The sequence below is a fragment of the Protomyctophum bolini genome, assembly GCF_963924005.1.
Source record: "Protomyctophum bolini genome assembly, chromosome: 12".
NCBI lineage: Eukaryota > Metazoa > Chordata > Actinopteri > Myctophiformes > Myctophidae > Protomyctophum > Protomyctophum bolini.
In genome coordinates, this window is record NC_137873.1 from 20,909,822 (window position 1) to 20,934,821 (window position 25,000).

General features: G+C 45.9%; 1 protein-coding gene across 2 annotated transcripts in view; it reads left to right on the forward strand.

Annotated features, from left to right (window-relative positions):
• LOC308325824 (glypican-5-like) overlaps positions 1–25,000 on the forward strand; it is a 163,544-nt gene that overhangs the window by 125,747 nt on the left and 12,797 nt on the right. For both annotated transcript variants that reach the window (XM_080778527.1, XM_080778528.1), the window contains one exon: positions 7,876–8,017. In XM_080778527.1, the coding sequence (XP_080634653.1) occupies positions 7,876–8,017 (142 nt within the window). The remainder of the gene's footprint in view (positions 1–7,875; positions 8,018–25,000) is intronic.

Genomic DNA, 25,000 nt, shown 5'->3' on the forward strand with positions numbered 1-25,000 from the left:
TGGACTAGTGCAAGTCTTGTATATATATGTTTTTAATCTTCCTGATATTTTCATTTTTTAAATATTTATTTGTACTAGAGCGGTGCCCGTTGGAGCCTCTACAGTGGTGCCCGTTGGGCACTCATGGCCTACTTGGAATGATGCAAGTTGTAAATGAATGCCCCACCCTTGTATGCCCATATATGGAGTTCTTTGTCAGGACATTGGGCAGGGGCCCTGTCCAGAGCCCGGGCAGGCAGAGGCCTTTTTGGGGCGGTTCTCGTCAACCATGTCGACCGACTTCACATATAGAAAGAGGATAATTATAGCTTTTCGTACGGCTGCAATGTTGGTGAGTTTGACGTTGTTTAATACAATCAGATAGGACTTTCCTATTCGGATGAATGGGCTGTCAATGGGAAATTGCACCTTGTTAGCACCTTGCTGGCAAGACTGCAGCGGTGTGTATAAGGTCAATAGCATTCATTTATGAGAAAAACGAAAAAATGTGAGTGAGTGAATATTGCCTCTCTGGTTATTAATGGAACATCACAATGTCACGGTAAAGTTTCCCATGCGTTCGTTTTTGAAGTGACCTCATCCTCATGTCACAGTGATTGGAACGGACAAAATACCACAATATACAAGCTAAACAAACAAACTAAACAAAGTGTCTTTGGGTGGCGGCCAGCCAGCCTTCGATGCCACCGTGATGTGGCAGTGCATTGTTTCCAGGACCAGTTGTGTCTTAATTGATTCCCTACCCTAATTTACATACTTTTCAGATCGTTTCTGGCAAGGCGAGCCGAGTGCTGTGTTTAAACGTCGCCCACGCAGCCACACACACGCACAGATGCACGTCCACGCACGCAAGCATGCACCCACCCACACACACACTCACAGTCTCACACACACTCACACTCACAAACGGTAAACATTATCTCAATACCCAGACGTTTACATGGTCCCATGGCCGTGTTCAGTGTTCAGTGCTCAGACTAATGAATATGGTTATTGAATTATTATGGTTTTCATTTGGTTACTTTGCATGAGGAAAGGTTAATAGGTTTATCACGGGGCTGCTATCCAGAACTGAGGGGAGATTCACTCTCGCTTTCCTTCACTCTCTCTCTGTCTGAATTCCTTTTGTCTCCCTCCCTCTCTCTCTCTCTCTCTCTCTCTCCCTCCCTCTGTCTCTGTCTCTCTTCTCTCTCTCTTCTCTCTCTCCCTCTCCCTCTCTCTCTCTCCCTCTGTCTCTCTCTTCTCTCTCTCTCTCTCTCTCTCTCTCGCTCTCTCTCTCTCTCTCTCTCTTTCTGTCTCTCTCCCTCTCCCTCTGTCTCTCTACTCTTCTCTTCTCTTCTCTTCACTTCTCTTCTCTTCTCTTCTCTTCTCTTCTCTTCTCTTCTATTTCTCTCTCCTCTCTCCTCTCTCTCTCTCTCTCTGCAGGCAGTGTCTCTGGCAATCTCCACCCACCTGCTTACTTATTACTTACTTACGTACTGTACAGGCTTCTGCGGAAATATCTGCACTGATACAGTGAACAGATACTCAATCTTCAAAGGTCTTTTTTCTTTTGCAACATTCTGAATTATTAATATATGGATTTTATTTTTATTTTTTTGTATGCTATTCGCTATCTTTACAACTATAATTCCAGTGTCTGTGACTCGACTCAGAGGTTCAGAGTCTGTGTGTTTACAACCGCAGAGAGGTTTCAGGGACCTTTCAGTACAGTGTGTGCATATGCAGTGCACAAACATCATGCTGGCCAGAATAACACCATCTCAATGTCAAGGGAGTAAAGAAAGATGTTGTTTGGTTGCGTTGCGTTGTAATGAGAAATTGGCCCTACAGCTGCCAATGCACCTGATGAACACACAGTGTCATGGTCACGGCCTCTGCCCCATAGATATAGAAACCATGCGCCACTGCATTGGAGCGACCTGTATCGTGGCCGCCATAATTGAGAAGGCACGCTGCCACTCAGCTACTGGCCAATCTGCAGCATGTCTTTTCAGGAACGTTCGTCTTTCTAGGGTGCGTTCGAATAACTGAACGACCGCCAGTCTGAGTTTTGTGTTCTTAACTTTACCCTTTAACCAGAAACGTCAACTTACTGGTTTTAATTAAATCTATGTTCTCCAAGTTTTGTATTGTGCACACGGGTCCTATTTTTATTTTGGGTGTCGTTGGCACAAAATATCAAAGCCCCCCTTTGCATGTCCCTCAAAATAGAACAGAAGGAGCACGGTAATTGTCTGTTCTCTGTACAGGCTGTAACGTAAGCCCAAACCATAACCATAAAAATGCATTATTGCCACCGCTGTCTAATATCGTTCACACGCTTCTCCATCTAAGCCGCCTTTACATACCTAACAGGGCACTAGCGAAACCGGAGAAGTCCGGCTATTGTTATGGGCTTTCGCTTTTGCGGTGAATATATAACGCGAGATGTTTTCCCTCATTCCTCTGGGAAGGTCCAACTAGGGTTTCATGGGGGACAGCTCTGCCGTGTTTTACTGTCCGAAGTATAGGCTACATATGTTGTGCCATTGTCGTGTTGCCATAGCTTGGGGCCCATGCAGTCGAGCGAGGGTGTAGCTGCTTTGTGTACAAACGAGCTACACGGCTACAGTGTCTAAAGTGATCTCTAGAGCGATGGATACGTTTCCATTTCTTTCTCTCCTGCTCGGCAACGCTGTGCACACATGAGTGTTAATCACCAGCAAGAGTCAAGAGGAATACCAATAACTGCACAACTGGTTCCTTTAATTACTTTGACGCTGGTATAGCACTTCTGCAGGATAAAAAAAAGGAAAAGGTAATACAGTATTTATCCCACAGAATGAAATAGGTTGTTGAGCGAACTGCCAGGTCTTGTGTCGGGCGGCTTTATCTTTAGGGAAATGACAGAATAACGTCAACGTGCGTGTAAATTCAAGAGCTTGTCTTGTCTGCTGGCGCATCCGCGCGCCCCGTCTCTCTTTATTTATTTTAGTGGTGCGCTGCTGTCTACTGTATATGCATGTGGTGTAGTCATCAGTCAGAGGCTTAATCTGTTTGTGTTTTCTCTATTTGTGTGGGGTCTAAAGGCCTGCAAACATTCCGCTTGCACAAACAGTGGGTCGGGACCCATTTGTGGGTAAAACAAATTATAATAATGAAGAAGTAGACACGTGTGCTTGTAGATCTGCTATTTCCAGTAGTTTGGATCCAGAGCAAACGTCCAATCTCTCTTTGAGTCTCGACCTGAAAAGTTTGGGAACCACTGCTGTTGAGGGGCCCCCCTCTGAGTTATCTCTCAGCCTCCATATCGTGTAGCCCTGATCATCCCGCCCACCTCTCCACAGGTCTTGTCAGTTGCTTGGCTGACAAGCTGTTCAATCCAGGTAAAGGCAAGGTCACCTGTGTCCCACGGGTGATCCTGTCCATCTACTTGAAGAACGTGCAGTGGTGCGCAAATGAGATGCAGATGAAAGGCGCGTCTGTGTGTTGTCGATGGTAGGACGGAAACCTTGTATCTCCAAAACCATTATTTTTCAAGAATACGGAAGGGACATTTTCAGAAATTGTGAAAATAGCCGATCTACAAGCTCACAATGCTCACACATTGCTTGGCACTCTTGTGTAACGAAGTAGGGACGAAAAAACATAAAGTTTACATTTGGAGATACATGGTTTCTGCCCGACAGAGACGATGATTGTCTGTCACCGTGTGTGTTGGAGCGTGAATGTGCATATGCGTTCCCGTGCCCGTTATTTAGATGCATTTCTAGGTCAGTTGCCTCTCTGTGCAGATCAATATATATTCCATTAGATCTAGGTAGAACAGAGAGCATGTCTATCATCTCTGTTGGGTGGAAACCTCATCCAAAACAGTTATACTTATCAGGATTCAAATTCAAATGTATAGCAAAAGTATCAGAGCTGCAAGCTGAAAACGAGTTTCGAGCTTGTGGATCTGCTGCTTTTGCTGCGTTTGTGTGACGCTGTAGTATGATGAAGTAGGTCTTTAATTTACAAAAAATAATTATAATCAAAAAGTGGCTCAAAAATGGAGGATACGGAGATAAGAGGTTCCCGGCCAGAAAGCCATCCACCTCCTGACTTCTGTACTTACTCCAGAGGATGGCGTGCTGTCGTGCCATCGGAGCTCCACCTTCAGACAAGATGTGACGGAACAAACCAGCAGGTGGTCCAATTAGATGGCTCCCTGCTGGGAGAGAAGAACCAGGCAAACGGTAGATTGCCTGGGGGAGCACGTTGGCGGAATCTCTTTATGTTCCTACAAGGATATGGTACATGGCAACATGGCTGTTATGTAAAGGTCATGACAGGATAGTGATAGAAGTGGATACAAGTCGACTGAATTATGACCTGATCTGGATATTTTTGTTAAGTTTTGGCATGGGTCTTGGATATGATTAGACCACTTTGCTCCTTTTCAACCTATAGTCATATAATTGGTCCTCACTAACGCTCATTATGAGATGGCCCCATTATGTGTCTCTGTGTCTCAGAAGAGGGCTGTGGGCTTTTCACTTGCCTGCCAGTGGCATCATCGCACGTTTGGTAATTTCAAACAATTTCACAGTGGGATTCTGTTTCAACATGCTCTCCAGGAAGAAACTGAGAAAACAGGCAGCCAGCACACAATAAATGCTCTTTTCACACGTTTTTTACCTCTCCACAGAGAGATAAATGTGAAAGGGATATTTATTTTGTGCTCGCTGTTTTCTCTGTTTCATGACATTATTTAGCCGTGCACCTTGAGACTTGTTTAATCTGGATTGTTGCGGGCATTCCACAAGCTCATAGTGCTTGTAGTTCTGCTATTTTTTTAAATCGAAGAACGACTGACATAAAAACATAGCTTTTTCAGAAAACTGTCAGGATGTAGAAGACATTTTTAGAATCTGATCTCAGGTCAGAATGGATTAAGGTTAGGCATGGTTCTTTTGGGTAACATTAGACTAAGGTTACACACAGTTATTTTGATTACGGTTAACCACAGTTCTTTTGATTAAGATTATTATACACCGATGGTTTGGTTGAGGTCAGCGTGTGGGTTTGGGTTTGGGTTAGGGTTAAATTACAGTGACGAAGTGTCTGGATTTGAAGTCGGGATGTCTGGGTTTTGGCAGAGAAAATGTCAGGTATAAGTCTCTGATTGGCTGGCCTGTAACGCAAGTCCCTGGTTGGTCCTTAGTCTAAGGATGTTCGTGGTTGGGCATCTGCAGTCCTTAACCATTTTTCAATGGTTGTGCACGAGAAGTTAGCTATAGAGCGCCGCAGTCCCTCCCCCTTTCAGAAAAACGAGTGGCCCGGATCGTGACAAATCATGACAATGAACACAATGTTTTGGGCCGATCAAATAATTTATAAGACGAAAAACAAAACAAATAGTGTTGTCTCCTGACTTTCTTTTCTTCTTTCTAATGATTTGATCGGCCCAAAACATTGTGTTCATTGTCATGATTTGTCACAATCCGAGTTGGCTTTGTCCGCGGCGTAACCGTCTTTAAATAAATTATATTAGAAGTGCCGATGGGAGAATGCATTGTGTTTTCATTTCCTGGGCCACTCGTTTTTCTGAAAGGGGGAGGGACTGCGGCGCTCTTGTCTGGCTACTGCAAGGCTAGGTTTAATGTTCGGAAACTGATGTTTTCAGTCCAGATGGACTGTCTTGTGTCCACATGGATTGTATTTGTCAAATACTGACATTGATTAATTGAAAATTCAGAATTCTTTCTGTAGACATCACCTGCAGCCAGACATTGCATTATATTTTGACTTGAAATATTGATTTTATTTCATGGTTTGGACAAGCATTGAATTCTAATCCCTTGATGTAAGACCAGGCTGTGATTCTGCCTATCTATCCCGTTTGAATGATTAGTGACATGGCCTAGGATTCCAAATCTATTCAATGAATAATGACAGGATGGAACTAATAATAATAATAATAATAATAATAGTACATCAGTCACAATTTTTACCCAGACTGTTACAGAACTGCCTGTACAGTGAATATATACAGTGTTATATATATTATTATATTATATTATACTCTGTTAGCCATGTTTACATAATAAGAGCAACAAGCCCAGGGTGCTACATTTACCTTGTGGCAAGATACACCAGGTGCTCAGAATTAGCATGATCAACGTTAATCTGTTTCCTATTTGACAGGTATGAACGGAGCCCCTTGACATCAGGTCAGCTGCGATCAACCGTGTCAAACGCCTTTTTTGCTAAATGGATCAAATCCATTCCAGATGATAATGTATTTCAGAAATGGACTGCAGCTATAGACTAAATCCAACTGCACGAAGGCAGACATTTGAGCAGAGGCTTAGATTCTCCATTCATAAGCTGGGCGTGTTATAGCTGTGCTACCCGGTTGGACAAGGAATCATGCCCGGGGCACTGCTATTTTTATATAAATAACAGGGTTATGAGGAGTTTAAGTCATTAAAGACCTAAGGCCGATTCTACAAAATGTCTTCAAGATCCTAGAAGTATTCTGAAAAACCTATGTTTCTATGTCAGTGCTCCCATCCCACTAAACCTATGTTTCTATGTCAGTGCTCCCATCCCACTAAACCTATGTTTCTATGTCAGTGCTCCCATCCCACTAAACCTATGTTTCTATGTCAGTGCTCCCATCCCACTAAACCTATGTTTCTATGTCAGTGCTCCCATCCCACTAAACCTATGTTTCTACAGTGTCCGTGCTCCCATCCCACTAAACCTATGTTTCTATGTCAGTGCTCCCATCCCACTAAACCTATGTTTCTACAGTATGTCCGTGCTCCCATCCCACTAAACCTATGTTTCTATGTCAGTGCTCCCATCCCACTAAACCTATGTTTCTACAGTATGTCCGTGCTCCCATCCCACTAAACCTATGTTTCTATGTCAGTGCTCCCATCCCACTAAACCTATGTTTCTACAGTATGTCAGTGCTCCCATCCCACTAAACCTATGTTTCTACAGTATGTCAGTGCTCCCATCCCACTAAACCTATGTTTCTATGTCAGTGCTCCCATCCCACTAAACCTATGTTTCTACAGTATGTCAGTGCTCCCATCCCACTAAACCTATGTTTCTACAGTATGTCAGTGCTCCCATCCCACTAAACCTATGTTTCTACAGTATGTCAGTGCTCCCATCCCACTAAACCTATGTTTCTATGTCAGTGCTCCCATCCCACTAAACCTATGTTTCTACAGTATGTCAGTGCTCCCATCCCACTAAACCTATGTTTCTACAGTATGTCCGTGCTCCCATCCCACTAAACCTATGTTTCTACAGTATGTCAGTGCTCCCATCCCACTAAACCTATGTTTCTACAGTATGTCCGTGCTCCCATCCCACTAAACCTATGTTTCTACAGTATGTCCGTGCTCCCATCCCACTAAACCTATGTTTCTATGTCAGTGCTCCCATCCCACTAAACCTATGTTTCTATGTCAGTGCTCCCATCCCACTAAACCTATGTTTCTATGTCAGTGCTCCCATCCCACTAAACCTATGTTTCTATGTCAGTGCTCCCATCCCACTAAACCTATGTTTCTATGTCAGTGCTCCCATCCCACTAAACCTATGTTTCTACAGTATGTCAGTGCTCCCATCCCACTAAACCTATGTTTCTATGTCAGTGGTGCTCAAACTTTTTCATGTCAAGGATCCCAAACATTATAAGTGTTTGGCTGCCAACCCCCCTCTCAAAATATTTTGTCCCAGGGACCCCCCAGACGACGACGACAAAGTATAAAATAATGGTTAAAAGTGGTTAAAAGCTACAGCAACACAGCTGCGTTCCCGTCCTTAATGGGCTAATGCAGAGATCATGCCTTCTAACTCCTGTCTAACTCCCTTTTGTACATCCAGGAGACCCAGGACAGTTTTCCGGGCCTGAGCCAGAGTGAGATCTGGGAGGAGCTGGGCAGCGGAGAGGTAGAAGAGGGCAGTGCCACAGACTGCGATGATGAAGATGGCTGTCAGGCCTCGGGAGATGGCAAAGACTCCACCTGTGAGTACCGTGTGCAGCACGCACACACACACACACACACACACACACACACACACACACACACACGACCTTGAGTGACGATGCCTCAGACAATATTGGTTGCGGTAGTAATAAGACTTTTATTATCCACAGCCCTTCACTCTGCAGAATGTTGTTTCACTTTCACCCCTTTTAATAGCACTGGAATCCCACACGGACAAATCCTTGGAGAAATAATGCAATTGATTGCACCATTCCTCCATTCACCTCTCCAGCCTGTCTATTCTGCTTCCATTTGTGTCTGGCCTCCTTTAATTAGTGATCTCATTTTGATTCTGCGTCGTGAATCACACAGAAGCACACCATTACACACACAGTACACATGGTCACACTCGCACTTGCAATCCAAGACCAAGTTTGTCTAAATGGTCTTCATTTCTATAGCGCCTTTATTCTAAAAAAAAATCTAAAAGTGCTTTAGAATGTGCTTTTACTTTCATACATTCATGCATGCACCGGTGAAGGTAAGCATGCAAGGCACAGATGTGCTCATCGGGAGTAGTTCAGTGTCTGTCTTGCTCAAGGACACTTTGACACAAAGCCCTGAGTAGCCGTGGATCGATGAGGGAACATTCCTGTTCAAGCCACCCGAGCCACTGCCTGAAAAGACGCAAAAGTGTTAGTCTCATCCTCTCTCTCTTCTCTCTCTCTCTCTCTCTCTCTCTCTCTCTCTCTCTCTCTCTCTCTCTCTCTCTCTCTTCCTTATTTTTCTCCCCGCTTCCTGAGTCAGCCATGAATAGCCAAACACTGCAAGGACACTCCATTGTTATTTTTTCTTCTCCATTCTAAACAGAGTACACTTCAAAACAACTCTGACACACCTTCCTCACTGTCTATAGGGTTGTGCAGAAGTGCAGGAGGCTGTTCTGAACCTGAGAAAACGCGCACACACACACACACACACACACACACACACACACACACACACACACACACACACACACACCTGCGCGCGCACATGCATGCACGCACACGTACGGCACCCACGCACACATACATTCAGTTGCATTCACAGCATGTGTGTGAAGGAGATGTCGGGGCTTGCACTGGCCTTGATGATAATCGTTTGATCTCTTCCACAACCTCACCAGGCCTCACCTTAATAATATCTAATTATCACGTTGCTTTTTCCACCAAATGCAGTCTCACACAAAAAAAATGCATACGCATCCAATTCCTGGACGGCTGAGAGGAGACATGCGCACGTGTCGTGCACCAAATGTATTTTTGCCTGCATATGTATTTTTCACATGCACAAACAGACCGTGGTGTAACATACAGGAGTAAGTTAGCGTGAAAGAGAACACGGGAGGTTGACGATGACAATTCTACAATGAAGGCAGGTTTTTTTGTATAGCAGCATTTCAACAACAAGGCCATTTTATGAGCTTTACACAGAACATCAAGCAAAGGATGCATACAACAAAATAAGTGGAAAAAAAAATTACGCATACAATTACAGTGCAGAAGAGAAAGAAAAGTAACTCGATCAAAGGCAGCGGCAAACGGAAAGGTTTTTAGTTGTGTTTTAAAATAAATAAGAGTTAAATGAGCCGACACATCAAGACGGCCAGGCAAACAATGAAGGAGATATTATGCCCAATGAGGTACACATGTTCAGTGAAGACAGGTCAAATGATGGGAAACGGCTCTAATGAGGGAGACAGGTCCAATAGACAGGTCAAATGATGAGAGACAAGTCCAATGGGAGACAGGTCCAATGATGCGAGTGTCTCTGGGGGAGAGCCCCAGACCCTCTGCTTCCCCACTGCTACACGACTGCAGAGCCGTCAGATGCTGGCTCAGCAAACTTCCTCTGCAATTGCACCTATTATCACAAACCTCCCCGTTTATTCAGTCAGACACGCGTGGGCCACACATACATCAGGCTGTGCAGTGCACACATTCGCAAACATCCTGCTCCATTTCTCATTCCAATTCGTTGCGTTAGTGAAATTGGGCTTAAGCAAACTTGCAACATGAGTTTCAAAGTGGCGTTTGAGACATGGCTCCCCGCCGGTCTGACTTGACGAGGTGTCTGCACGGTGAAAGTGGCTGCAGCGCCGGGGCAGCAGCAGAAAGACTATCCACACCGCTGTGCAAGCTAATACAAGAATCAATAACTATTACATTCACAGTTACCCATCCAACCCCCCTTTCACTCCGCTGTGAATCCCACACACTGGCCTCTTCCTCAAAACCCTGACAGCGGCACCCTCGTCCAAACAGTAGGGGATAATCAATCAAAACCACTGTCTGGATTTACCGGACAAGAGCCATTACTGCTGTGCTCAAATATATGGATCCATGTCCCGCGGTGCCCAACATGGCTCCTTCATCTTTCTGCATGGTTATCCGTCATTGTTTTTCCCCCATGAGTTCCAAGTTTGAGACAGTTCGAAAACAAATAGTTTGGCATCCATAAAGTCTATATGAGAGGTATGATCAGCAAAAAGCAGGCACAGTTAATCTTTTTATCTTGGAAATCTCAGACTGTCTTAGCATATCAGAGACTCCTTGCCAACGGTGAAAGGGAGGTCAGCTGTTTATGCGGTGCGACAACACTATTGCAGATGGCATAGGTGGCCTGGTGCAGTCCGTTCGTCCATCCGCCCACCACCACCAACATCATCTCCAAAACAACAATGATTTATAATTTGCCGAATTGCATTTATTCAGTGGAGCTGTTGGGCTCACCAGTTATAGCAATGTTGCAGTTATTGTTATAAACCGTGTGGGTGAGATGATAATACAAAGGGCTTACTGTATATAGCGCTCACTATCTACATGGATCTGCGGTCATGCTGTCGAGGTCCATGTTAAGAGGGGGCTTGACCTTCCACTGGCCATCCCTCCTGAAAAGAGAGAGACTTCATTACCAAGCTAATGAACTGCACTAATCTGTAGGGAACACGCTCACTCTCTCTGTCATCTTCCATGCCATGTAAGGGAGGACAGACAAAAACTCTCTGTCTCTCGCTGTCTCTCTCTATCTCTCTCCCCCTGCAGCTGAGCAGCCCATTGTGCGCCGTGCCTATCTCTTATTTGCTCTAATGGCTGTGGAACACTTATGGCCACTCTCTCCAAAGGCGATATTCATTTGTAGCTTTCTAATTAGCGCGCCACACCACAAAAGGATCCACAATGGTATCCACAATCTCTCCCATCAGCAAAGGGAGTGAAGGCTTGGCATGACTGGGCATCTTTAAAAGGAGAACCAGCAAGTTCATGTGACCTGCAGCCCTGTATTGAGTCTGTCTGCATCGGTGGCTCTACTCAGCAGCAGTCCATCTCCGGTTCTTGCTGCGTCAGACCTTCAAAGCCATTAAAGTCCCGTCCAGGAGAGGAGACATTATTGTTCTGTTATTAAAAAGCCGGGAGAAGCCGGACATTTTTGTTTCTTATGAATTCTAGAGGCTCCTGCTCAGGAATACTTGAGGGAGTTAAGAGTGGAATGTGGGAGATAAAAGACTTTTATTGCCTTACCTCACCCCCTGTGCCTTTTTACGTAGACGCTGGTATATTGTTGTTTGTGTTGCATTCGAGGCAATACTCCTGGGCGAAGGCGTCAGAAGTCAGAAAAACAGGGGGGTGGGGGTTGCGGGGAGGGGGTGGGGGGGTTGAGGGGGGCGATCCATCTCGACGGAGGAGGAAATGCATGGATAAACACTTCCTGCGATTGGGCTGCAGGGCATGTACGGGGGGAAAACAAATGGGGAAAAATGTGTGCAGACGTGAAAGTGCAATTCTCTGGTAGCAAACACCATCTGTCAGGACCGCTTGCAGGTCTCATGGAGAAATTGACAGATGCACGAAGCCCCGGATAACGACTGTTGTGCTCTGTCATGATATGATAGAACATCATCATCCAAGCACTGCAGGCTGGATGGATGGATGGATGGTTGGATGGATGGATGGATGACTCATGGATGGATGGATCATACAAATGAGAACGAGTAATGAGAAACCAATCTTCAAGCGTCAAATCAAGCTGTGCGTGTGTGCGTTGGTGTGCGATAGAGAGGGGGAAAGACAGAGACCGAGAGAGGGATATGTGGGTGATGGCTGGTGGTAATGCTCCTGCTGCTTGGAGACGAGGACACATTCTATCAGATATATCATCACGCCCACACTGCGGAAACAAGCTGACCTCAGGTCAGGGTGTGACGCAGGAACAAGCACCTCCACAAAGCAAGCTGTGTGTAAGTGTGAGGGCTTTTGCTCAAGGTTGTTCATATCTTTAGTACTGTCTGGATGTTGCTGGATGATGCATCTGCTTTGTGTGTGTGTGTGTGTGTGTGTGTGTGTGTGTGTGTGTGTGTGTGTGTGTGTGTGTGTGTGTGTGTGTGTGTGTGTGTGTGTGTGTGTGTGTGTGTGTGTGTGTGTGTGTGTGTGTGTGTGTGTGTGTGTGTGTGTGTGCGCGCGCGATGTAAGAGAGAATATGTGCCCTGTGTGCTTAATATAAAACATACTTACTTCCTCATAAGATGGAGCGCATACCACCACCTTTAGACGCACACAGGAGAGCATGCACGCACACAACACACACACACACACACACACACACACACACACACACACACACACACAGAAGGCTGGTGGGTCAGTATGGTATTAAAATGGTACAGTCAGCAAGTTTTGTATTGAGGGACTTGAAGGGCATCAGAGCTAACCCACTCCGAGTTCCACATTCATCAATGTCTGACTACTCTACTGCTCTCCCTCTATATCTCTCTCTCTCTCTCTCGCCTGCGGGCTCATGCGCGCACAGATAATTGTAATCACGATGACCGGATCAGCACTGAGAAACATTGTTATTTTCATAGCTGTGTGCCGTAGGTCCACATGACTCAGATCAAAGCTGTTCTAAAACATGATACATTTAAACCCTCTGTCTGTAGAAGAACCAGGGGGAGAGCGTATTGTTGCGGACAGAGTGACGTCACCCCCCAGCCCGGATATTAAATCCAGCGACATGCCATGGACATACCAAGCCCAGCAACGTTCCCACACTTCTACTCAGACGCCTATGCCGGATTTATGAGTCGCTTTGTTCCGGTGTCGAGCATCGAAAATAGCTGATATACAATCTCACAACGAATCGCAACATGGCACAGTGTGAGCTTATAGATCTGCTGTTTTCGAACTGCGACACGATGTTCAAACAAGTATAACTCATGGCTTTACCTTCCAAAGCCTCTAAAGGCCACAAAGGCACACGGCAGCTGTTTCAACTAGCCGGGAGAAGCGTGTTCCTGTTTCGCACGTGGCCTGCATGCTTGTGCAGGACATGGCTGACCTCCCTCAACAGCGTTAGCGGGATCATCCTGGTTCGGCCCCCAAACCCACCGCAGCCCCGGCTACGACTCGCTGTCTATCCTGCTATACGCCCTGGACGCTAGCACAGAAAAAGCTGGAGATGCCGAGGGATAGGAGAGGTGAAGCGGTGCAGAGATGAAAAGGGTGTGGCATGTGTAGATTCCTCTGAAGTGGAGCGGGTCGGATCCATGGGATCTAGAGGTGGAGGGGATGTCAACAGAACCACGAGGAGAGCGAACAAGACACAGAAGATGGGCGTTGTGAGGGATTGCATGCGCCTAAGTATCGACCTTTTGAGGGTGTGGCGCCAAAGGGTCGTTTTAGAGAGGAGAGAGGATTTCATGGTGGAGACGGATGGGGCTGCAGAGTGGGAACGGAGATCTTGACAGGGGGGAGGGGGGGTTACAAAAGAAGGACAGTCATGTGAGTGGAGCGGATGTCGAGGTGGTGTATGCGGTGGCCCCGAAGATCCGGGAAGAGGATCAGAGCAACGGAGCCCTATGATTCAATCTGCCGTGAGAGACGAGGGTTATATCCCCTCCCCGATCCCGGGTATGCTGGGCTGAGTCACGGCCCGCAAGTGCAACTTGTGTGCACGTTACATAGGGCCGGCTGGTCAGCAGATGTGGCGGCTCTGTCCCATGTGCGGATATTAACTGTCGGGGCCGCCATTTCCCCTGGCGTTTCATCTGGGGCTCAAGGGGGTTTGGCGAGGAACTCCAAGGGGCAGGGCAGGGAGGGAACCAGAATGGACCGGGGGATCAGAGCAGGCTTTGGCTGGGCCGGGGGGGTGGGGGGGAGGATGGACTCTGAGCTGGGGTGAGGACTGTTGAGGCAGACAAAAGTACAAGAGAGGAGGGAGTCACTTTGTGAGTTGTGCAAAGTCATCCTTTTGGTAGTTCCACTGACCTTTTGTGTGGCAGGCGAGCAAACACTGCTTGGCGTTTCCAATAAGCTGCTCGGACACAACATTGAGATTCATACCGAGGATCTCCGAGGTCAGATTCTCGACGCGATGAGAAAGAAACGTCCTCGACACAGAGCACACAGAGGGCTAATTATTTAGGATCCTATCAGCTCGCGCCGCTTCATCAGCACTCTAACTAGCGCAGCTGACAGCTATTTTCTCTAATGATAATCACTCTATTACACGCGATCAGTCACATCAGCATTTCTTGATCAGCCATCTCCCCCCCCCCCCCTCCATCCATCCAACCAGACCCATTTCACACCACCATCGTCCCACCTCGGCCTCTCAGCGGGCTCCGTTTTCTGACTAGCTTGGCATATTCAGCCCTGTGGTTTTTTATGGTAGTTTGAGAGCATATTAGCTCTGAGGGCTCCCTTGGTGCCGGGGGAGGGGGAGGGGGGGGTCATCAGAGGAGGAGAATGGTTTTCATTAGGCAGCATCATCGTTTCCTCTCCAAGCAGTATCGCTTTATGGCTGAGCCACTCCAGAGCACACCTCGGGGAAGCACCTCTGGCCTCTCAACAGGTTCAACACCGCAGGAGATGGGTGGGATCCACGCAGTTAGTGAAAGTGATCTAACTATATGAAAATACAGAGGTTACATTTCTGGCTGTATATAACATAGCATTGAAAAGCAACCGCTATCTAGCTTGAAGCGGTGTTGGTAGAATCTTGGGTTGAGGTGCTACATGGTCGTGATGTCTAAGTCTAAATATTGTCAACCATTAATTTTTTTAAACCATGTTACTACTGTCAATGAGGAACATTGAGTTGTATTTTGAAACAGCCATGCAAAATACACTTTTGGCACTGAAATGATCAAAAGCTAAACGGATTCTGACAATATATTAAAAGAAACACCATGACGCCAGAACGGTGTGAATTCATAAAAATGATGCAGGGCAAAAATCCGCACAAAGATTATTACAAAGTAAGAAAAGAGAAACGACGTGAGAAGTTGTACTCTGCAAATGGCCTATGCAGCTAATAGTGAGAATGTATTTGCGTCATAGAGTAGCCAGGAGAGATCATACAGGAACAATTATGATGTTCTTAACTGTCTGTGTGGTCAGAGTATAATAAAATGTTTCTGCGTTTTAAATGGGTGCATACTGCTCAAGATCAGGTGAGAATTTGCTACTTTATTGCCCAGTATAATTACATCAAATTGAAATTTCTCCTCTGATGCACATGCACTTATTCTCTGCTGGAGCAAGTCATCAGGAATGAATGGGCCAATATACAGTATTCCTCATAAAAACGTTGATACCAGCAATGTGCTGCTCCAGTGGAGAGAGCACTGTCTACACTACAGTATGAAAGACAGAGTTCATAATCCATCCATAATCCATCTATTTTTGTGTGCATTTACCTCTTTTTTTGTCCCCCAAAAAACACGTGTGTGTGTTGTCACTGCTGTTGTCTCACCTGCCAGTGAGGAGCCCCCACCGGGAGGCTCAGTCAGCAGTGACAAATATCACCCTCCCCCAAACACGGGCCAATTGCGCTTCGTATAGACGCTCGACAAAGCCGGATGCACTGTGGTGGATTTGAAGCATGCACAACCTCCGCCGCGGTGGGCAGGCACTTTACCATAATGCGCCACCCGGGCATACGATATTCTTATTTTGACATGACACACGTACAGTACTGTCACTTGACTTTAGACGGATATTGGTGATTGCAGTAGTTTGTGTGCTACAGTACCTCCGTAGCTTTGCTGAATGAGTGTCAGGCACAAACAACAAGATGGCATAGAGCAGATGGAATAGTGCTGTCGTGACAAAGATCCAGACATGCTCATTTATCCTCAACAGGTGTATACTCCCACCCAGCTCCTAGTCCAATTAGTTTAATTCAGGCCAGTTGTGAGGGCTTAAATCAGCCCTCACCCACACCACAGATTTATCCATTCTTGTTCGCCACACATTATTATTAAAAGGTTATATATGTTTTTATGTATTATATCAGTACTTTGTGCACACTCATCCTATGTGCAAAGTAATAGATTATGGCCCCCGAATCATTCAAAAATAGCTGTTCAAGCTCACAATACATTTACTTATTTTAAAATGTTATTTCATCTCTAAAGTAGAATATGTGCAATATAACCAGCTCCCTACTCTCTCTACATAAAATGTGCTACTCTCAGTGTAAATGTTTAAAATATATGTATTATTTAGGGTATAGAATTTGCCTCTGTGCGGCAAAATAAGGGCATTCAAACAACTTATAATAGAAAATGTAATTCAATTTAATAATTCATCACTTTTTGTATAGTTGTATCTATTGCAATAATAATGTGAGGTTGTCAGAAAAATCACTAGGCACACCTGGACTTGTATTGATTGAATACTTTATTAACAAGACAATACAAGTAGTACAGTCAAAAGTTATGCTAAAGTGATAACGCCCCAGGTCTTATTTCCATTGTGGTCCATTGATTAGTGTGAGCATCTAATGCCACGTGGTCAGTGTTGTTGTGTCTCCGTGAATATTGTGTGTTTTGAACAAAGGCAGACTGTGCGTTTGGCCACTGACCGTGTTGTTGTTTTTGAGTGGTGCAACCACTCCTATACGGAGATCTGTCTGTCTCTGGCTGTTACGAGCACGAAAATAGCGTTGGTTTTCATCACCAATTGTCACTGTTGTGCAGCCTAATACACACACACATTAACTGTTTACATGATGATTTCAGGTGTGACAGTACAGTTCAGTGACAGTACAGTACAGTAGAGGGTCCCTCTGGGGACCCCCACACGGTAACTCTGTCATTTCTTGACCATTTCGGACATGGGGTGGCTCGCCATTGGGACCCCCACACGGAGTTTCACCACTCACTTCACACAGGTGGGATTTTTCTCCCTGAATAAGAGAGAGAGAGAGGTGAAGTAGAGCAGACAGCGATGAGTGTGTTGTTGGTGTTGTTTTTTCTCTGTGAATGTGATGTGTGTGCTGCTCCGCCATCGCATCACGGAAAGGGAAGCGGAGCATGGGCAAGTCTGCACACTAAAGCCCTAACCACACCCAAGGGTCAAGACTAGGGATGGAGCTCGTTCATTTTTATTGATAACGATCACCTTATCGAGCAGGCTTATCGAGCCGGGTCCTTATCGAGCCCACTCTCCAGCATTTGCTATTATTTTGTGGAAAGAACAGAACCTTATTTTTATTGGCCAGTTGTGAGAGTTTGTATGCCAATAAATAGTTATAAGGTGTATACACAGTCACACACACACACACACACACACACACACACACACACACACACACACACACACACACACACACCCACCACAGAAACAAAATATGCATATTTTTTATCTTATTATATTTTAATAATTTTCTCTTTATTTCAACCAACCAAGACATCCCTTGGCACTACATTTTACTACAGTATAGGCCTTATACAGTACCTTTCTAACAGACAGAGGGAACTGTTCATTGTGTACCGTCACTTTAAAAGAGAAATGTATACATCATCGTACGGCGGTGTCGCGCACCAAAAGTAGCCAATCTACAAGCTCACAACGCGTCTGGTTGCACCGCGTTGTGAGCTTGTAGCTCTGCCTTTTCGGCAACGATAGACTGAGAAGTTGCACATTGAATACGTCACGTATAATGTGAGACTATTCAATCGATCCGCTGGAGATACAGTATTATAACTCTATGGCAGGGAGATTTGAGTTTCCCAAACGTATTATTATGAATTGGATTAATAACTTATGGCAACGTCTTAAGCACAACATGCGTTGGGATGAAGAGCAGGATTTTTGTTCCGCTGCAGCAGCTGAGGCTCCCGTGTTGTTTCGACTCGGTGCAGACATGCGAAAAGCATTTGGGTTTAATACAATGCATTATGGACAGATGCATTGTCGAAATGCTCCCTTTCGTGCATGCAACGACTGTGGTAGGCTACATTATTGCATTTAGCTCCCCTCTTGTCTTTTTTTACAATGTTAGCAAACTTTTCACCCGTTCCACCATACTTCCACCGCGGCAAACGATGACGAACCACGCAACCACCCGTCGCCCCTTTACAGCGAGCAGCCCATGACGTCAGCCGCTGCGGCTATACCCGATAAGAGGCTCGACAAGCCAAACGATTATTGATACTCGGGTCTCGATAAATGCCGGACCGGGTTTGTAATGGACCCGATTTTCGGGCTCCATCCCTAGTCAAGACGTTTTCAGCGTTGTCCCTGCAGTGTGATACGTCTTGTTGCACGTTGACCCACATTGACACCACGTTGACCCTAGTGATTCAATGCATGAAGTTCAATGGCACAAACCACACCAAAGGGTCAAGACTGTTTTAGCGTTAACTCCTTGCAACCGTTTGGACCCAAGGTGACCCTTTGGTGTGGTTAGGGCTTAACTCATTTATTGCGGCTAACTGTTAGCTTAAACCCCAGTTCCAGGTGTATGTTGATCTGACCCCCCATTCCAAAGCACCAGCGCTCGCCCAGCAGTCTGCTGTCACCCAGGCGGATGCGTGCGTGCGACCTTTAGGGCGAGGTCACTTCTCGCCCCCAGGCGTCTTACTGGTTATAGATTAATCAGTAAAACACCATTATTGTACTCATTGAGTCAAATCTGGGAATCCATTCGGTAAAATAAATTGGAAAACAGCTGCTGAGCTGAATCCGCCTTGAGAGATTATTCAGTCAAACATTGTTGCAATTACCTCCCTCCACCAGGAGAGACATAAAAAGTACAGGATTGTAGCTTCAATTTTTTAATGTATCTCAGTATTGGCTCGTATTGTGCACCAAATAAATGATGTACATACACACACACACACACACACACACACACACACACACACACACACTGGCCTTACTAAACAGCAACGTGTCCTTGCTGCCAGGCCCCTTTGGTATTCAGCGAACCGATCAGGAAATCTTTTGTTGGTGTGTCCACACACACCTAATTAGATTAGCATTATCGACAGGGAGACCTGGGGGCTCGGTGGAGGGCGGAGGGGCAGGAGATGGCCCTGGGTTATTTGGACAGGCAGGCGCACACACACACACACACGCACACACACACACACACACACACACACACACGCACGCGCGTGCACAGTCACGTAGATGGTGCGGAGACGGATGGCCGTCTTCACTCCTGTGAGCCCCGGAGGCTTAGCCCTAACCACAGTAACATGGCGTAATGCAGCACTGAGCAAACAAAGGCAAGACATTCCAGTGATATTGAAGAATACAGTCGGAAGATAAACCGGGATGAGTCGGATCCTCTGTCTCAGGTCAGCCTGGTATGCGGGGGAAAGCACAGACTGTGAGAGCACAGACGGAGAGGAAGATCATGGGTGGACGCAAGATTTTTCCCCACTGAGCCAATCTCCATCTCTTCCTATTTCTTCTCTTACACAAGCGGGCAGAGGGGCTTGCATGGCTGTGCTTATGCTCTCTAAAGCTTCGTGTAGCCGTCGCTGATGTGATGTAGGAGGTGCAGGATGATGATACACACAGCAGCCATTGTGAGAAACACGTGCTGGAGTGAAAGTCTTACTTGGATTAAGACCATGGTTTCATGATCTATACCTTGGGGCAAACCCTCCCCGATCCAACCAAACTAGCCAAAGAGACGTGAGCTTGCATTTCTCCGTGATTGTGTCCTGTCAACATTTCTACTCCAGACCGTAGAAGTGCATTAGTATTACGCGAGTGCTCAGGTAATGGGGGTTGGTAGCAATGAGCCAATTCTTGCATTGATTGCATGCGCGCATGCCTGCCCCCACACGCAAGAGACCGAGAGAGAGTGTATGTGTGTGTGTGTGTGTGTGTGTGTGTGTGTGTGTGCGTGCGCACATGCACTGGTCTGAGCATGTGAGAAAAGCCACTTCATTAAAGGCCCATGCTATTGACCGGCGTGATGAGCGACAAAACCCTTCCTCCTTATCCATAATAGATGTGGCAATTAAGGCTGAGTGTGGAACAAAATGAGCAGGCCTAAGGCCTAGGAGGAGGCTCCTTTCCCTCATCGCTTCAACTGATTGTGAGCAAAGTGCTGGACACTGCAGTGGCTCACAAACTTTTTCATGTCAAGGACGAAGTTATATGTATTCGGCCGCGGACCACCGTCGTAAAATGTTTTGTGCCACGTGTTGTAGTATACAACTATGCTGTGTACTTGTACAATGTACTTGATATGTATTGTGTACTGCCTGAACTGTAACATACTTTATAGTCAGCTCCTGGAGTGGAGACAGCAGCAAGGTCAAGCGTGCTGCAGGCAGTTAGATTGTGATGTCTAGTCAGTGACGTCATTAGAACATGAGGATCCAAGAGCTATATATGATTCTGTATGTATGTAATAAACTTTGTAGGAGGTATTAGCTTTCAGGCAGGGCTACTTGTCAACCAACAAATTTCACTTGCCTAACAATCACGTCCACAATCCACAGGCACAATATTCTATGCACATCCTTACATTTTCACTCCCTGGATGAATGCATTTGTATAAGACAACTGTTTTTACGGACATGAAGAGCAATCATGGCGATTTCATTTCAAAACTAGGATATCTTGGACATTTACAGTGGCAAATCTGCAGGTGCTTACCTACGAGCCCACGAACATAACAAAGGGTGGAGGTTAAAAGCTGGATTACTGCTGTGACTAAAGCTGTGCAGAACTGTCTGGTGTTTGAGACTGATAACATTCATGATGCAACACTAAGCAACACTGAGCCCTTTGTGTCTGTTCCAGTCGGTGTGCAAGAGGAGAGGCACAAGAAAAGAGTACAGAAAAACACTAAGATTGTTAGATGTAAGGCTATGGTATAGCATAGACTTTTTGTTTTTGTTTAGTTGTTGACAAATTGTGTAGGTGAAATGTTTAGATGAAATGTGACTGTATTTAGACAGATGCTTGGTTAATTCGTTTCAATGTACAGATTACTATTATTAGTATATTGTTTAGACCTTTAAGGAGGCACTACACTGTCTCTCTGCATTTGTATATATGTGTTTACCTTGCTTATTGTAAGTCACTCTGGATAAGAGTGTCTGCTAAATGCCTAAAGCTTTGGTACACATTACAGGCTAAAGTATGCAGTGTATGGTGTACTTCTTTAGATGATGTTACTGTAGATCCCTTAGGCCAGATGGCAGTAACTGTGGGACACGAGTGCTTCAGCCTTTTTCCACAGGCTGTTCCAGCTGGGTCGTTCCCCAACCTGTGAAAGTCTGTGGTTATAGTGCCAGACAGTGCAGGTTCAGAGCCTGGCAAAAGTGGCAGTAAAATAGCATCCAACCTGGGCTAACCTTGCTGGTGATAGGGTATTACACATTTTGCTGGCATAATAGAATGAAATAAGAATGGATTCAATCAAATTTTGGTGGCATAAATATAATTTGCAGGTTTGTGTCCGTGTGTGTATGTGTGGGTGGGGGAGGGAGGGAGGGAGGACACACACACGCACACCACTAACACCTGAGCAAGTGTATCTGAGTCTGACCGCACCCTGCTGTACACTCAGAGCTGACTTTTTGATGATGGATTGGGGAGAAGAGACCCATGTTCGTGCGTACACGCGTGCGTGCGTGCGTGCATGCTTGAAAGAGACAGCGAGTGGCAGCTCAGCTGTGCGTCCTTCATGCTTGTCTGTACACAAGGACAGTTTGACACCTGTCATACAATAAGGCATCTGGAGCGTGCGTGCGTGCGTGTACAGGGCCCCTTATATGTCCTCTCTCCCACAGAGGCTGCATTCTCTTCAGGAATCCCTTCCATCTTGAGGCCTTGTCACTTCAACTGGTGGAGGTCACTGTCCTCCCAGGGCCCTCTGTGTGTGTGTGTGTGTGTGTGTGTGTGTGTGTGTGTGTGTGTGTGTGTGTGTGTGTGTGTGTGGCGTGCGCATGGGGAGTAAATCTTAATCCTGCCACGGAGCTCTATACCCCAGCCGTGCAGGCCAAGAAACATACTGGCCAGATTCCACTGGGCCGGTCCCTGCTCCTGCGTTGCCATGCTGCTATGCCCGGTTGCTAGGCAGTGGTGTAAAGTAACTAAGTAAATTTACTCAAGTGCTGTACTTACAGTAGGCTATAAGTACAATTCAATAGTAACAATAGTTATCTTTGCTTTACTTGAGAATTTCCAATTTTCAATCCTTTTCTTTCTACTTTTCTTTAGGCTAATAATGTATTTTTCCTCCACTACAATTATTTGAAATCTTTAGTTAGTAGTTACTTTGTAGATTTTGATTATTGCATTTAAATAATGAATTGAGCATTTCCCGTCAGTGTGTTGGTCGGGCACCATATATGGTGCCCAGGTCTCGTGATATTGTGACATCATCAGGGATGGAGTTGTGGATACCCTGATGTCATAGTAAATGCGACCTGCTGTCGCAATTAAGCCCATATATGGAGATCCCTGATGTCATCAATATTGGCCAGCAACTCTACATCTGACCTCAAACCTTAGATCTCCATATATGGATATATGTCAGAACCTGTTCTATATGTTGATCCTTCCCCATCCATCCTTCCTCTTTGATGTCTCCCTTTTGACTGATACCTGTCCATTCAAATTCCAAACTCTAGACAGGCCTGCCCCAAAATTATTAGTGCAGCCGCGTCCGGCAGCCTGCAAAAACTAGAGTTCTCAACAGGCCTGGCTCTACCTGGGCCCTCATCAAACCCTGTACACTCAAGAGAATGTCCCCACTACCACCCTTAGATCTCCATACTGTATGGAGCTGACCTGTTCTGTTCTGACATTCCATATGTTGATCTGACCTCATCAAACCCTGTACACTGCTCCTTATATGGCCAGTACAGAATTAATTACATGTTGATCTGACCTCCCATGCCACGAGGGGGGTGCGTGCACGCAAACTCACCCCGTTAGGGCGACGTCGCTTCTCACCGTCAGGTGTCTTACTGGTTATTACATGACATACAGAGATTTACATTTGGTACCTTAAGTATATTTTGATGCCAATACTTTTGTACATCTTGAATTCCCGACTTTTACTTGCAACAGAGTATTTATATACAGTATTGCGGTATTGATACTTAAGTAAAAAATGTGAGTACTTTTTCCACCACTGTTGCTAGGTTAGCTGAAGGCTAATATGTGTGTTACTGGTGCCCCTGCGGTGTTGTGCCCCCTTTTTCCTTGGAATGGCCTGCCGGAGACCCCAAGAGCTGGATTCCCTAAACAGGTTGCCCGTGAACCAGGGGAAATGTTCCCAGAGACGTGCGTGCGTGCGTGTGTGTCTTCCCAGCATACAGAATAGGGAGATTAGTGACGAGCCCCTCCCTGTCATGATACCACATACAGGGTGAGCTATGGTGAAAGAAAACAGCACACACACACAGATGGGTGGCGGGCATTGTACTGTGTGAAGTCTCTCTCTCTCTCCCTCCCTTTTGGAAGAAAGAGTGAGGTAGAGATAGGTTCAGTTGGAATGGGCGTAAAAGGTTCGATTTGGAAGTGAACGTCTGACACCTATAAATGTGTTGGAGAGATCCCAAGAGCCTCTCTAGGCTTTGTGTCCACTTGTACCAAAATGCTGTCAGAGTAATAGTGTTGTTGATCCACAGCCTTCATGCAGTGCCACCGTTTACTGCTGAGAAGTGGAATGGTTTGATCCAGACAACCTTCACTGTGGCAGTGCTGATGGCTGTGGGTTACATAATTGCAGTTTTAGCAGGGAGTATATCTTCTGCCGAAATGAGTCACATAGATTTGCTTTCATGATTTGTTTCTGTTTTCTTTTCAACCCCAGAATTTAGTTTATTTATTATACTTTTCATGCACCTTCTTTCTGTATGGCAAGGATCTGGCAAAGGTAAATGGTCCCGAAGAGTCGTTTAATGTTGTCACCTTGTCCCATTTTAGTACAGCAGCTGGATGGAGAGATGGAGCGAGGTTGTGGCAGTCTCTCTGGATGGATGGAGAGATGGAGCGAGGTTGTGGGGGTCTCTCTGGATGGATGGAGAGATGGAGCGAGGTTGTGGGGGTCTCTCTGGATGGATGGAGAGATGGAGCGAGGTTGTGGGGGTCTCTCTGGATGGATGGAGAGATGGAGCGAGGTTGTGGGGGTCTCTCTGGATGGATGGAGAGATGGAGCGAGGTTGTGGCAGTCTCTCTGGATGGATGGAGAGATGGAGCGAGGTTGTGGGGGTCTCTCTGGATGGATGGAGAGATGGAGCGAGGTTGTGGGGGTCTCTCTGGATGGATGGAGAGATGGAGCGAGGTTGTGGGGGTCTCGGAGCCACTGGGGCGCTATGTTCTACATTTAGATTCCCTATCAACACCAGAGAAAGATCCCGGCCACTCCACAGCTTCACTTCCAGCAGTAGAGAGATGTAGACACCATAACATCCTCCTGCAAAACACCTGCTACACGTTTACACATCAGTTTGAATCAGAAGGAAAGTCTCTGTTAATGAGAGAGAGTATACCAGCACTAAGTCACTCTGGATGGCCTCATACAGGCCACGCACACTCCAAGGACATCGTTGGCTAACGTATAAAGAGCTTATTTTACAGCGAGTAAGGATTGATCTGTACATGCAATCAACAGCGTCATTGCTCAGCCAATTGGCAAAGCTGTCACATTTCAGACAGAATGGTGGTGTGTAGAAGAGGGAAGATGAAGGGTGGTGTGTCTATATCCCC